Source organism: Falco cherrug, chromosome 6, assembly GCF_023634085.1.
Source record: "Falco cherrug isolate bFalChe1 chromosome 6, bFalChe1.pri, whole genome shotgun sequence".
NCBI classification, from domain to species: Eukaryota; Metazoa; Chordata; class Aves; order Falconiformes; family Falconidae; genus Falco; species Falco cherrug.
Window position 1 is genome coordinate 55,166,266 of NC_073702.1, and position 16,066 is coordinate 55,182,331.

At 35.6% G+C, this 16,066-nt stretch overlaps 1 protein-coding gene across 3 annotated transcripts in view; it reads right to left on the bottom strand.

The window, feature by feature from the left end:
• Positions 1-343: 343 nt before the first annotated feature.
• The window catches only part of ENPP3 (ectonucleotide pyrophosphatase/phosphodiesterase 3), a 42,801-nt gene continuing 27,078 nt past the window's right edge, over positions 344-16,066 (bottom strand). For 2 of the 3 annotated variants that reach the window (XM_055713729.1, XM_055713728.1), the window contains 10 exons: positions 14,956-15,022; positions 13,246-13,333; positions 12,322-12,495; positions 12,167-12,214; positions 11,292-11,446; positions 6,661-6,793; positions 6,086-6,163; positions 4,004-4,136; positions 2,197-2,353; positions 344-721 (listed from right to left, as the gene is read on the bottom strand). In XM_055713729.1, coding sequence (XP_055569704.1) covers positions 548-721; positions 2,197-2,353; positions 4,004-4,136; positions 6,086-6,163; positions 6,661-6,793; positions 11,292-11,446; positions 12,167-12,214; positions 12,322-12,495; positions 13,246-13,333; positions 14,956-15,022 — 1,207 coding nt within the window. In that variant the 3' untranslated portion in view covers positions 344-547. Of the gene's footprint in view, positions 722-2,196; positions 2,354-4,003; positions 4,137-6,085; positions 6,164-6,660; positions 6,794-11,291; positions 11,447-12,166; positions 12,215-12,321; positions 12,496-13,245; positions 13,334-14,955; positions 15,023-16,066 lie in introns of those variants that run through there. The other variant, XM_055713730.1, reaches the window with a different exon arrangement.

Consider the following 16,066-nt stretch of genomic DNA (forward strand, 5'->3'; position numbering starts at 1 on the left):
TGATCATAGAAGACACTTGCATTATATACTATATTTTTGTGAGTCTAAGTAAGTTTTTTAAATAGATAGAAGTTTCCATGTGAACTAATAGGTGAGAAAGAGAAATTCAAAACATTTCAGGACTACTAGTATTAGATAACCATAACCTCTCTGATAAACACAAGGGAGAAAACACACACACTCCTCACAAACTGTCTCACTTTCCAACTCCATTACAGAAATATTTTCTATACAGTTTACAACACTGCAGTCTCTGCTACGAAACATGTTCCTTTTGTAAGTTTTTTCAAACCACTCCTAATAAAATACTCTTTATTTTGAAAGCCTGGCTCAGCAATGATGGTTTAATTTTTTTTAGATAATTTTTATTCAGTTGGCACAAAACACTTGACCAAAGAACCTGAACTTGAGAAAAGAAATTAGCTCCTCTAAGTGTGTTTTTCTATAGAAGAGCTGTAGTCATGTTTCCTACATACTTCAGCAACGAAAAAATTTAAATCACTTAAATTTGCCTTCTTCCAAGCACTGACACATTTTTAACAGATACTCAGTTAATTTCAGTCTCAAATACTGGCAAAAATGTCTTCAGTTGTAAGATATCGGAGATGGGTTCCTTTATTTCCTGGTAGAAGTCAAGCCCAGTTAGCAGTTCCACATCCCGAACACGTGCAGAATGAGCATGAATTCTTTCTTCAACCCATTCAGAAGGTGTCTTATTTTCCTGGCAAAACAAACAAGAACAATGTTTAAACGCATGAAAGGCATTCTGTTGTTTGGTGGTGATATTAGACAATAACTAGTGTTTGAACTGGTTTGACAGACTAACAGCTTCCAATTGGTAAAACTTTCAGGTTTTCCTACGCATCTTTTACAGACTTGCATTTAGGGATCTCATTTAAATAGAATCAAATGGATGTCCTCTCCTCCCCACCTTCAAAATATCAGAGAAGCAAAATGAAATGGCAAATGTACAGTTGAGTCGTGTTTTAAACACTCACGTAAGGATAGTTTTAGTTACAATATCAATTAGCTGCAGTGCTCAGGCTAGCCAAACAACAGGCATCTGACAACCTGAACAAAGCCCTTACAGCAACTCAGTCTTGATTGTTGGACAGCAATAACAATTGCCAGATAGACAGGGAAAACAATGGAAATGTAAGCACTAATCAATCAAAAATGTTATTGGTCAATTTTTTTACTACAAAGTTTTTTTGCAAAAAGTAATTTGCATTTCTATTCACAACCTCTCCTGACACAAATGGTTCATTAAATTTACATCACTGCAAGACACAATGAATATAGTGCAATGATAATTGTGATTTGTTGTTAAACTAACAGATAATTTCTAAAGTATAAAGACTAACTAATTCTAATTATTTATTTTGTATATTTAGTCAGCTCTCAACTACCAAAAAGATCACTGGGAAGTTACGGATTTTCCACACCACAAATGAGGAGACACCCAAGTTGTTTCTAAGCAGTGTAAGCTCACACCTGCCTGCAGTTATGAGTTCAAAGTTATAAATAAACTAAATAAACACAACTGTACTGCTTTGAAAGCCAGTTCAAGTCTGTGCAGCTATACCTCTGTGTGTGGACACTCTTTTAATACACACACTGAGCTAAATAACTTTGCATCCCAGACTTTATGGACTAGACATTCAGCTGGCTCAGCCATACGTATTACATTCAGCTAATTTATTTTGTTTGCTACAAAACGCCAGCTTTATACTGTTAGTGGTAAGTATAGATTTTATTTAATTTTATTTAATTCAAGTATGAATTTCAACTGCAGAATCTTCCAAATGTCTAATTTTTGATAAATGTGGAAAAAAGGATTGAAGGAATTCTTCTAGCTATACTTCTAGCTATGCACCCTTCCATAAAGCTACCTCATCACCTTGTTGGCTGTGCTGCTGTTCTCACCTCTTCTCAGGTGACAGCATTTCCAAGCCCTCTTGTCAAAGCCTCCTTTCTTCTTCTTCCTTGCTTCCTATCAGCTCATTAGTTTACAGCTACCTGTCCTGGAGCTTCTTGGTCTCCTAGTCATACACTTAAGCTCTCAAGTCACTCTCAACTCATGGGGAATGAATTCATTAAACACATGGACTTCTAAAGATTGTCCAGATGACTGGATTACACTGGGAATTTGTTCAGAAAGTTCACTGACACACAGGAGCATAGAATTATACTTACAGCACAGCTTTCAGTGTTGTCAGGTCGATGAGGAATGATAAAAGACAAAGCATCCAAGGAGCCTAAACAGTTCAGTGGAGTAAAGGTCTTGTTCTTGCAGCTAGTCAGAACCACAAAGTAATGGGTTGGGACAGGGATTTCTGTATTGCCTACGTGCCTGCAAAACAAACGTTAATTAAGATGTATCTAGATACCAAGTATTAAAACTACTGATACCACTAGTAACTTACAGAACTTGCGCCAGCACAGATCTTTCACTACTATATGACTTTGATTTATTTTATAACTGAAATAAATTCTTGATGGGATATACAGCCTCATTATGTTTCACAAACAGCCAAACACACATGGATTAGTCCTTTTGCTACAAGCAGTCCCACTGAAACCAAGAGGATTACCTACACAGTCAACACACTATTTTACCAAAGCCAGAGATCTGTACATCCTGAAGAGGCAGAATAGACCACTATATTTGCCCCTCATTACGTTAAGAATTTCAATCACATGAAACTGAATTGGAGAAGAATGACAAGAAAATTAGCTTCTGTTTCCTTGCCAGCAAGAAATGCCAGAATGATTACTTGTGGCCATGTGGTATAGAAACCAATTCAGGATACCTAATTGAAAATATCTTTGCCTCCTTTTCCTGTCTATTCTGTAAACATGGTCACTTTTGTGTGTAAACTTGTGAGGAGCTTAATGCTCCCCAAATTTGCTGTACATCTTCAGTATCCAAAAACTACCATCACTGAAGTCATTATACTGCTTCGTATGACTGACTAACCACGTTGAACAAAACATGCTTATTCCAAACTGTAGACAACATTCTGTGGTCAACTGGCTATTACAGCACTCTGCTTGGAAGGAAGTTCTAGTCTCTCCTCCCTTCCACCCTCCTACTTCGCGGCAGAGCTGATTTTCCTATTCTCAAACCATTTTTGACAGATGTGGTATTAAGTCTAGCCTTGAATAAAACATCTCCAGTGACAGATTCAGCTATGCAGATTTCCCAGCACTTTTCTACTACATAAGTGTTCTTACTGCCACAAGGCATTTTCCCTATGTTTGGAACAATCTGTTTGTTCTTATTCTGTTTTTAACTCCTCCTGCCCTCATTCACTAACATAAATAATTGTTCTTTATATTTTATTTTTCTATTTTATAGATTTTTTTTTTTAATGTAAGTCTCCTCATACATCTGTTTCTACACACAGATGAATTTTTAAATGTATTTTGTTATGCTACCAGAGCTTGCTTAAATGTAGCTGGTGTAAGCCATAGCTATGCAAAGATACCACTCAGGAACATTACATTTTACTTTCCTGGTTATATGATTCAGTGAAGGCAAACACAGAAACCTGATCTTTGATAAAACACATTCATTTGAGACAACAGGGAGGAACAACAAACAGGTGAGTGAGCACAGCATGAAAGTGAGAAAATTATGCTTAAGCACATCTGCATATTTAGATGTCACATGTTCTCCCAGTATTTCTATTACAGAGGCCCAGAAATCTAGGCATACATTTTGGGAAACAAATTACTGGTCTGTATCTGTGCATACAGATAGATACACATGCAACTGCAAAGCTTTTTCCTCTTTACTGGAACTTCCACTTCTGCAGTACTGTATCTGTTTGCAAGATTATTTGCTGTTGTATGAGCAACGGTGGATGCAGTATTATAAAGGGAATACTTCATTCTCCATGATACTGGTTTCTTATTCTTTTTGCATAGAAGTTTTTTTGTGTGGAAATGCAGTGGGAAATAATCTGGAGTTTGACTTCTGGCTTTTCCATGTACTTACTGCTTAATTTCACCAAGAGTATCAAAATGGCCATCATAATTGTAATCAAACACCGGTCCACTGATAACATTTACTCCATTCCTTTCTCTAGCATACACCTGAAGAAGCACATTATGGAAATAGTCCCATATGTCTGTCATTAAAAGAAAATATAAGCATATTTTACATAAATTTGAAGTTATTTCACCTCTAAAGAAAAAGAACGTATTTTCTTTTCTGCTATAGATGAATAATAAAAAGTTTCAAACTGAACCACCTGCAAAATTAGCTCTTTGTTACACAAAATTTGAATTTCATCAGAAGGGACATACTCACTCACCACTGAAGAGGCATGGTAAATGTTATTATAGCTCTGCAAGGCCCACTGCACTTCTGGAGAAAATGCATTCAATTTGAAGCTGAAACTACAATTATAGAACTGAGAGGTCATTCATTTCTGGCTTATCTGCTAGGACTTGCAACTGTGCCAATTAGTAGGAACTGAGATAATGGCTTTGTGAGAGGAATATTCACTACCTGAGAGTCAGTCTAAGTCTACAGAACTCTTGTCAAATGTCACTAGACAATTTGGCTTATTTCACAGATGATATTTGAGAAAATACAGTTTGTAGGATATAAGCTAGTGAGACTATTCAGATATTTACAGCCATTATGGAAAAAAAACCCTCCAAAAAACAGGTGGGTTTTGGGGATTGAGGGCATCTCCGTCTTGCTTATGATCTAGAGTAACTTTTTGTAAGTTTAATTATCTTGTAGAGTTTTCCTTGAAAAAATGGATTTTTCATAATGTCTGATATACTTGGATGATTAAAGCCACTTAGCCTTTTTTGGATCTCTGTTTTTATACAACATGAGTGAATGAATTAATGAGATCTGAATGCATTAGAAAGGTAATTACACCAGTGCTTTTCCTCCAGCTTTTTCTTTACGCATTGCCTCTTTCTTATCAGTGATTATAAACGAATGTGTGTCAGGCTGGATGAAAAGAGTTAAGGTAAGCTGTCCTGGGTTCAGCTGTGACAGAGTTAATTTTCTTTAGTAGCTGGTGCAGTGCTGTGTTTTGGATTTGGTGAGAGAACAATGTTGATAGCACACTGATGGTTTTAATTGTTGCTGGGTAATATTTATACTAAGTCAAGGACTTTTCAGTTTCTCAGGCCCTGCCAGCGAGAGGGCTGGAGGGGCACAAGAAATTGGGAGGGGACACAGCCAGGACAGATGACCTGAACTAGCCAAAGAGGTATTCCATACTATATGATGTCATGCTGAGTATATAAACTGGGGGAAGAAGAAGGAAGGGGGGACATCTGGCATTATGGCATTTGTCTTCCTGAGTAACTGTTACGCATGCTGGAGCCTGGCTTTCCTGGGGATGGCCGAACACATGCCTGCTGATGGAAAGTAGTGAATTAATTTCTTGCTTTGCTTTGCTTGCATGAGTGGGTTTTGCTTTACCTATTAAATTGTTCTTATCTCAACCCTCAAGTTTTACATTCCTCTCCAATTCTCCTCCCCGTTCCTCTGGGTGAAGGGGAATGAGTGAGTGGCTGTGTGGGGCTTGGTTGCTGGCCAGGGTTAAACCATGGCAGTAGCTTAATAGAAACACCTGCCTGAAATTAATATTCCAAGATTAATATTTTCTAGTTTGAGTTCTTGTTTGATGAAACAGCCACTGTATCAGAGCATTGTTTACAAACTTCCTTTTGTCTTCTCTTGAGACCTTGCAAGAGGAAAGAAAAAATGTATTTTCATTCACTTTAAGCATTTCCCCAAGGGGATATTTTCATGAGAGGTTCATAGCTAGCTTTTAATGTTAGGTCAGCACACAGGAGATGAAGAGAAAATTCAAATGTGAACAGGTACACCTAAGCAGAGGTCAGACAGGACTATACAAAAAAATTTAATTAACTTACATAAATGCATTTTGAAATTTCAGACATCTACTTTTAAAAAGTTTTAAATATATTTACATAAGATCCGGATATACTGCAGGCCATGCATTAATGTTTCTAAGTCTTTGTCATAACTTTATCAAATCCAGAAATATAATTACAGAAAATTAATCAAAACTTTGCAACCTACCTCTGAAAGCTCCATACATGGGAACAATATTGCTGGTGAGTAAGGCATCATACTGTTCAAGAGCAGATGAATTGTAGTCTGTATAAAAGAACAAAGTGTAAATTAATGAAATACTATACAAAGACAAATTTGATTCATGTCACTATACATTGCAGGTACATGTAATTCAATTACATTTTACATTTGAGCTTGAGTGTATGTTCCCACTGCAAACATATCTCCACATTTGTTTGTAGAATCTCTTCAATAAAGTAATTATCAAAATTGACAATAGGAAATGAATATTCATACAGAGAAAGAGCCACTCAGTCCAACCCTTTACATCTTTCCAACTAGTTTTCATCTCAGTCAAGTTATTCCATTTTTTAACAAAAAACTTGAATGTTCTAAACTGAAAATATTTAGATACAAGTTGCCCTGCTTTTGGTCAGTCTACAAACACTGGAAAGCTTTTTCTGCCCAACACGCTGATCCAAAGAAGTTTGTTTTGGTGTTTGGGTATATGCTTAAACATAAACCCACATCCAGCTGATTAAGACTTTCTAAGCTCTAGCTATAAAAAGAACCATGCTCACTGGGAGGATAGAGGAAACTGCGGGTGAAGGTCAGCCCTGCTGGGTAGTCGGAACAATTTTGGCTCTGAGCAACAGGGATTCTAACATCAGCCCGCAGACAGTCTGAAACAGTGGGAGGAAGAGATGTGTTTTCCTGTGAAAAGGGAAAAAAAATATATTACACCCACGGCTGTGGCTAACCCAATGCTTTGTACGGTTATAACTTTCTAGAACAGACTTCATTGAATCTTCTATTTTCATAGTGAATCAGGTCAATGCAAGTAATAGACACTGATGTTTTCTGCCTAGTGTTTTTCCTCTACTTCTGTTTTTAGGTAATTCAGGGAAATCCTTATGCAGCATGTAAAATTGTAGTAGCAAAATAAGGTTATACCTTAGGCAAAAACAGGTGACAAGTTTGGCTCATTCACCAATTTTACATATTTCTGGAAACACAAACTTGATGTCACATCCTCCTGAAAAGCAGCTAGCCTATAAAGATGACACTATCACCTCATCTTAGCATCTGAGGATGCTGTCTCCATAATAAGAGTGTGTGCTGCTAAAGAGTGAAGGTTAAACAAATTCATAATAAATTCAGTACATTTTACTGGTCAGCTTCACTAACTTCAATGAAACATGTTAACATGCACACTAGCTAAAATCAAGCCAAAAGTGATTCTAATTCATATAATTTTTTCTATAACCTTTACTTTTTTCTCTATAACATTTTCTGTAACCTTTACCATAATTTTACGATAACGTTAACTGAAACATCAGAATATGCTTTTCCATGTTTAACTGCATTTTCCTTTTCATACTTATTTACATGTAATTTATTTTCATTTTGGTAAGAACGGAATGTATTTATTTGCTTTATACCTTTATAAATGATAGTTAAACATTGATTTTTGGTACATTGTTTATTTTGATTGGTTAAAATTGAGCAGAAATAAAGAACTGGAACTTTCTTCTCATGCATCTTTATACCCCTTGATTTAATTTCTTTACTTACTTTTATAAAAATTCTTGTAGATGCCCATATTATGGTCAGGTTGTATATTAATGGAAAATATATATACACCACATAGAATGAAATATAAAAGACAAAAGACTGCCTTTGCCACCTAAGCAGATAAGCTGTCATTGTCAGCCACATGTAAATCCCAATACAAAACTGACATCCAATTCATTTGAGCAATTTGTCCTTTCTAGTGTCCAAATCAATAAGGCAAGATTAATGGATCAGGGTCACTGAAGAAACCAATATTTTAAACTTAGTAATTGAGCTGTGATATTCAACAATGAATGGCTTCAACTTCTTTATGGTCTCTGAAGGGAAACCTGAATCAAAGTAACAAAGGTCTGAGTAAATATGCCAAGAATTGTCCTGAAGAAAGCTTCATTATTCTCAGTAAATACCACAGTCACACTTAATGTTATCCAAATACAGCAGGGAATCTATTTTTGGCTTATATAATGAATCTGGGTTATTAATAGCATTCACATTTTCTTCAATATGAAGTGATGAGGACAACATTCAACTGTCTTATTACATCACGTTTCCTGAAACTAAGTACATGATCTATGAGCTCTAATCCAACTGTCAAGGCCAGAGGGGACAGTGTTTTAGAGCTGGCTGTCCATCACATATGTAATATATCATATAACCTGTATTTTCACAAACACTCCCATATGTTTAGGAAATGAAGGCTGCTCACGGCTATTTCCATTGGACATTACAGGAAAAAATTCTCCAAGTGAAGAAATAAGAATTCATAATGAACCTACGAACTCTCAAAATAATGAAAAAGCAACAACTCAAGACTATTTCAGCTTGTTTTTTCAAGGATCTACAAGTCAGAAAGTAAACAATATCAAAAGCTGTTGAGAGATGAGAATGGCTGTCGGTGTCATCTTGCAATACAATGAGATCAACAGTTAATGCAACCCCAGATCGAAAGACATATTGCTAATGCTCTGTGAACACTCGCTGCTACAACCTCTCTTTGTTTCTTTTCCTCAAAATAGAGGGATAAGATATTTTTGATCATTTGTCAACAAGAATAGAATGATTCTCAAAGAAGGTGTTGAAAGTGCTCATTTATTAAGAAATGAGATCCTGACAGTGATAACAACTGCCTCAAAACATCAGTCAGAAAAAAAACATTCCTCACCAATTCAACAGTTTTAGCCCTTTGTCTCCTTGTCTTTCAGGTCAAAGAACCATTATGTCTTTTGAAAGAAACAGTTACAACTAAAAAATGGCTTTGCCTATCACATCATGCGTGACCTTTTCTGATGCAAGTTATTGTCTTTTGATGAGCTAGTAATTAATGTCAAGAAGCATGAACTATCTGCATTACAGACTTTCAGCACCTGCCGTGGTCTGTCATGTCAACTTCAGCCACCTCCAGGAATCTTTTTTCAGTAGTCAAGAAGAAAAAATACTAAACCGCAAAAAACAAAACTCCCATAATCTCCAGTGCACTGAGCTTTAGTTCCAAAAATCCCAATGTTTTATACAAGTCTCATTGCTGTTTTCATCCCATTGCAGGATAGATTGGATTGTTACACATTTTAATATATTTTTACAGTAAACTTTAGTGATTCTACACAGCAAAACTGTTTAAATTCTACAAGTGTCTGCAGGCAGGTGGAGGGACTATCTTTTTGCAAGATAATCTGCCTTCCTCCCTGGCAGACGAATATAGAACCTCAAGAAAATAAATGTCCTTCAATCTTAAATTTTTCTTTGACTGAGAATACTAAGTAACCAAAACTCTATCTGACATCATTTATTTAAGAACTGTAACTATATACTATTCATAATAACCCTGATTCTGATATCACATGCAGATACAATAAGTCTGTGTGGGCTTGAATGGCCAGCCCAGTTTCAGAACTTTGAAATCACACAAAACCAGCAGAACTCCAGCCTGCATGATCGATTTTATTGTTTAAGCCTTTCTTTATAGCTACCTAATGACCATAAATGCCCCACCTCACAACTTGTGTAAATCACTGCACCGACTTTATTCACATCATAAATACCTAGGATGCAATAAAAATTCTGTAGAAATTGCAATTTTCTGTCATTCCCAAGTATTTTAGCCAGCTCTATCCCTCCGTACTTCCACTGCTGTTATAATTTATAAAGCTTTTTTCTCCTGATTAGTACATGCTGTAATAAAAAATCATTATGTCAGCTTACTCTATAAGGTCAGCTGACTGTATGAGGTGTCAGTGAGTGAGCTCTGACACTGACGGCCTTTCACCATTGTGACTGTGAGAGTATTACAGAGGAAATTTATTCTTTCCTATCCTTTCTATAGAAAACATACATCATTGTGTTAGAGTCTGCTGTGAAATATACGCTCTAATACTTTAGTTTCAATCATTTGCTGCTTCCCACAATGTTGCATAAACCACTATAAGAAACTCCCACAAATACGTATTTCTGTTGATTTAGATGTTATATCGGGCAAGAACTTTCTTTATACACTTCTTTTCCAATTAAGAATTTGGTTTCCAACAAAGGAAAATGTCTGAAAAGTTACTTGCTTTTATTGAGATTTTTTCTGCTGGTGCTGAAATATTAGAAAGGCTCCAACTCTAGCAAGACTTTTTAATCCTTTTAAAGCAAAATCAGAAAAAAATCTGCCTACAATTACCTGGTTTTCATTATGGTAATTCACTTTCATAGTAAGCTATAAGAACAGATCTTCAAACATGACGAAGTAAAACAAATCTTTGTTGACATGGACATTTGTTTCACATGACTAGGAGCCTTCTTAGGGCTGGATTCATGATCTTTCACTCAGATTGTGAAAAATCAGTAGAAAGGATGGAATAAAACTTTCTGAAATATTGACATTCTAGCAGCATATATGTGATTAAAATAATTTCCCCATATTTATAGTAATAAAATAAGAAATTATGTAGACATCAATAACAGTTCCTTTCAGACAGAAAAATCAATGTAAAAGTTATTTCCTCAGGGCGACTTAGAAAAAAGGTCAAAATTATAGGAGGAAACAAACCCATGAATGTCCACTAGTTTACTGACCCTGAAAATTCTGTGTGTTTCAGAGCCACATACTTGTGCACTCTCAGAGGTTCATTCAGCTATAATTATATTTTTCAGAAATTATATAGCATGATAGGGAGCAAATAAACAGAACACAGAGAAATATGCATTAGTACAAACTGTCTTGGAGAGCTGTACAAAGGTTTGTTAAGTGCAGAAAGATCATGATATACATATAAAAGCTTAAAAGTTGCTGATTTTGGAAATCACAGCCTGCTTTTCCTCAGGAATGACAGACAAGTTGGAGTCCTGCCCTGACAGCTTATCCCATTTACAGAACTTAATGGAACTATTACAGGCTTAATGGAACCAGCTCACCAGCAAGTAGCTCTATTCTTCTATATTGTTTGTGTCGGTAACAGGTGGCCATTCCTATTTTTTAAACAATATATTAAGGTAGTTGAAATTAAAAACATATCAAAGACATTTTTTCTTTTTCAGATATAAGGGCCTTAGTCACATGATATCAATCAGTCCTTAACCAGAATTCCTGATGAATGAACCACATTTTCAATTCATTATATTACATACTTAAGAATAGTATGGGTATTTGATAACCTACAGGCTTATTCACAGTGTATGCAGTCCACAGTGGCATCCAGATATCATAGCTGTATCCGCTCACATACTGATGATGAGAAAGGAGGCAGTAGATATTGTTCTCCTGAAGAACTTTGGGTCTCCCATATGGCAAATGATATGAGTTTGCCTTCTGTACTAGAATTTAAACAATAATTATTAATTCATTCCTCTATAACATCCTGGGTGGCACAAAGGTTTAAGGGAGTAGAGAAAAAATGTAAATTAAAACATTAACAAATACAAATAAACCCTACAGTAAACACAGGTGTATGTTTCTTTAAGATTTTAGTTTGAGTGAAATAAAAAAATGTAGAAAATAGTTTTTATGTTGTTTAACGTAAAAAAGTCAATGTAAGTATCAGACTTGCAAATTCTTGGTTTTATGCAATTTAATACCCATATAAATCTTTTTAACTTATCGTGCCAGTAAAGTGAAATTTACATCTTATTTGGCTAGGAAGCATTATAACACTTGCTAAGATTTCCAGAAAGCCCATAAAAAAGCACACAAAGCAAAGTTATGGTTACAAGGTGGGGAACAAGTGTTATTCTATATAGCCTGTAAGTGCTCAGGCTTTTTCCAAAGACCACTGAAACCTGTATGTTTTTTTCTGAGATTTTAATGGGAATCAGATCCAATTCCTATGCATAAATGTTGCTATAACAGTATCAGTTAGCAATTTTTAAAGAAATGCAAAGAAAAAAGAAAAAAAGTTATGCTTCTGACTTGGTTTTCCTACTTCACTTTAAATTGTAATTAACATTGCAAAAAATCCCACTGAAACCAATACTGTAAAATCTAAACTGGGCATAGATTTTAAAATATTGCTGTTCATTTAATTCCTTGCTACTTACTTTCTTCTGTGGTCAGATTTAACCTCTCGTTTAGTACTGACTCATCTACTATCTGTAAAACATGACAATCATTCAGAATGAAATCATAGTTTAGAAAACCAAAGAAAAGACAATACAGTTGACAAAGACGATTAAAAAAACCCAGAAGCCCCTACTTACACCCAGGCATGTGCATCCCAGGTCATGTACGGGAATCAGATGGGAAACTGGACATGAAGAAGGAGATGAGTTTTCTTTTGCATGTGAAGGAATGTAAAAAGGTTTTTTTAAGAGGTGATTCAAGCTGCCATGTGTTCCATTGTTTGGTGCTGGTGTTATATGAAGCAAATCTGTTTAAACATTTGAAATTTAAAACATATTTTAAGACTAAAATGGCATTTTTAAAAGTCATTATCTTTGCAATTCTATGCATTCATTCTAACTATAGAAGAAATAGCTTATTCCATTATCTAAACCATTATGGTAACTGCTACCATCAACTTGCAATTTTCTAGGTATGAAAGTTCATTGCTATCTTCCACTGCATCAAGATTTGGTAATTATGTATTTGAATATCAACAGTATTTTTTTTTTATACAAAGCCATAATATTCATAAGGTTAGATGATTTAATGCAGAGTACAAATGTGACTACAAATGCATCACATTGTGAAGCGTATTAGCCTGTTGCATTTTTGTGCAATGCCTTAATCCATATTTTCTGAGGCGCATGCTTCCTACATGCTCACTGCTGGGACTGCAATGGTCCATCTTAAGTTATGAACAAGAATGATAACTCTCTACGAGATTCTTATCCCACAGGTATCATTTCAACAGCAAGCCCATGGGGCAGGAGCACTTTTCTCTGTTTCTTTAGTGGAATACTTTTGCAATCAGAAACAACCTTCAAATCAGAATAATATTTGGCAGTTAAACTTTTAGCACTGTACAGAAGACAAAAGCACAGAGCTTCAGTGTTCTGTGTGAAAAACCTAGCTTCTGAATGAATTCACTCAATTTTTTGTTACCCTTCTTTTAGCTCACTGGTATTTGAAAACACCATTGGTTTAATATCTAAAGTACTGGATTGTTTCTACTCACCACACATAAGGTTGTAAACCTCAATGTTTTCAAAAGCATCCACTTCTGTTTTCTCTTTAAAGCTTGGGCCATATGCTAAGAATATAGCCTAGATTGTAATAAAACAAAAGTTGTTATCTAAAGGAATCAAAAAAAAAAATTCAGTTGCACTTTACAGAAACAGGGACCCTGGTACAAAAAAGTATTTTCACAGTCATAAAAGCTAAAATACAGGATTGTTCTGGTAAAGAAGGAAAATTTTGCCATTGCATATAATTTGAAGAAAAATGCAAAACAAAGTCATTTCTCAGGATACTTTGAACTATTGGAATGAATCAGGGAGGGGATATGTTCTTTAATACTTTGATGCCTACTTACAAAAATTGTTTGTTATGTTTCAAATTCACACATTTTTATGTTTTCATTGCAACAGCTAGTAGCAATGCCATTTCAAGAAGTGAAGAGTTATGACACAGGCACATCCTATCTAAAGGCTAATATTGAGACAGAAATATAAGCAATGGTGGTGGTGGGTGGAGTTTGTTTTAATACATGTTGCATTTTCAAAAGTCTTTGGGTCGCTGAAAAGCCTATAGCCATGGCTAAAGCAAGGAGCAGGGAACTGCAGAGACCCATCCCAAGCTCAGCAGAGACCTGCATCAGTACCATCAATGGTACAATGTAGTGCTGGGCAGGCCTTGCTGGGGTCTGCAAGCACTGTGGCAGAACACTGATAGCTACTTACAGTCCTACATTATTTCTACTACTTTATAAGCCTCCTGAGCTGCTGTAAGACACAGGAAACACAACAAAGCATGACAATGATCTGTTCTAAAAGAATATTCTTATATTCTCATAATAGAAAAGGAATTTTTAATTTATTTTAAAAGGACAACATTAAGATATTTTGCTCCTTTATAAAGAAAAAAAAATCTTCCTCAGTCATTGTGCCACCAGCATAAAGTTATTTATGATTAAGGTTTCTATGGTAACCAAAATTTACCTTTTCTTTGCATACAAATATTCAGCACCATTCTAATCAGTATATTGACATATGGTTTTAATATACTTGTGAAGATCTAGAAGAATCTGATTCTCAGGCACAGAATAGGGGACTAGTAGTGGCATGCTTGACCTTACTTACAGGTTCACATCACATAAAGTATACGAAAAACCAAACGCTCAAGACCTCATAATACTCTCATTGTAACCAGAAGTGAAAATGAGATGAAACTGCAATACAGGCTATACTAACATTCAGGTTATACTAATGACTTCTTTTCTCTGATGAAAAGAATAAGTCTTGTAAGAGAAGCAGAGACAGTGAGATTGAGTTTATTTGAGCACACAGGCTTTCAGGTGCAAAACTGAACTCCCAGATCCTACGGAGATTTTTCATTCATTGCTTCAGTAGAAGAATGAAAGAATGAAATAATTCAGCGTCTCATAGCTAAACATACGATCCTGTTTACTGTGGTCTATGTGGCTCCATGGAGCTAAAGTGAGTCCAAACAAGTTTTACTACAGGATCTCAAGGAAGCAGGCCTCATACACATCAATGAAAGGAAATATGAATATGTGGCCCCAGTATTTGTCCACAGTTTATGTCTGGGTGACACAGAAGAAATATTACACTGCAATAAGTATCATCTATTCTATTCTGGTGGTTTACCTAGCACATCATGATTCTCTATATAAGAAGGTGCAAGACTTGAATCAAAATCATCTTACCTCCATACTTTTAAATTCATTGTTATAGCCGTGGTTACCCCTATCACAAAATGTGTAACTTCCATCCCTAAGGAAAAACCATGAAATAGTGTAAATAAAAATGGCACAAATAGAACCAGTTCATAATAGTCATCCTGACCCACTGGACTTGGGATCATGTCTTAAGAACTGACTCTGGCATTATACTGTAGTACTTTTTGCTCATCCAGTGTTCACATATATGAAGACCTCTTCTCCTGTAACAGATACCTATGGACAGAAATAAATAGTTCTAGGTAGCTACTGAGTGTACAGTGAATCAATGTTTAAAAAATAAATTGAAAAAATCATGATTTTTGAACTGAAGCTTTCACCTAGCTAGAATTTGCAGAATATGTGTAATCTGTTTAGGAAGATTTCCTCAGTTATGTTCTGTGGCATCTGCTTTTTAACAGAAAACTTCTAATGGGAGACCTCCGCTGTTAGCCTCTGTGGAACAATACAAATAAGACTGCAAGTGATTTTGCCTTACAAGACAGTGCATTTTCATCACGGGTTCTAAAGGGTGAAGGAGAGATGTGGATGTGTGTGTTATAGAACTAAAAACATGCCAGAATAGTCTGATTTATAATGACTAACACTTGTTTTAATTTACCCATTGCTGAGATACATGGAAAGACAAAGAGATAGTCATCCCATACTGATCCAATGCACAGCTGTCAAGCACATGTATCCTGTTTTCAGAGGCACAAGAACATCTAAGCACAATTTTTAAAAGCGTGAGTATGAGATTTTTCAGTGGGCATCTATTTTTATATGTCCAGGACAATTATTTGGTTGCATCAAAACAATCAAGTCATATACTGATCAGGCATTTTCTATTATTTGAATAGTCTTGAAATTCCAAGTCAGCCCATGCTCCTCCTACTGTAATGCTGTAGCTCAGTATATACAGTATTGCTACTAACACCACAGGCTTCGCATTGAGTTTTCAAAGCCTCAGAGGACTAAGACTTCTCTGAACTCCTCTTGACCTGCTATTTTTTTATTGGTTAGCTCTTACAGCAATTTTTTTTAATGACAAGGTGGTTATGTCTAACTTGTTATCAGCTTATCTTTGCACAGCAAAGAC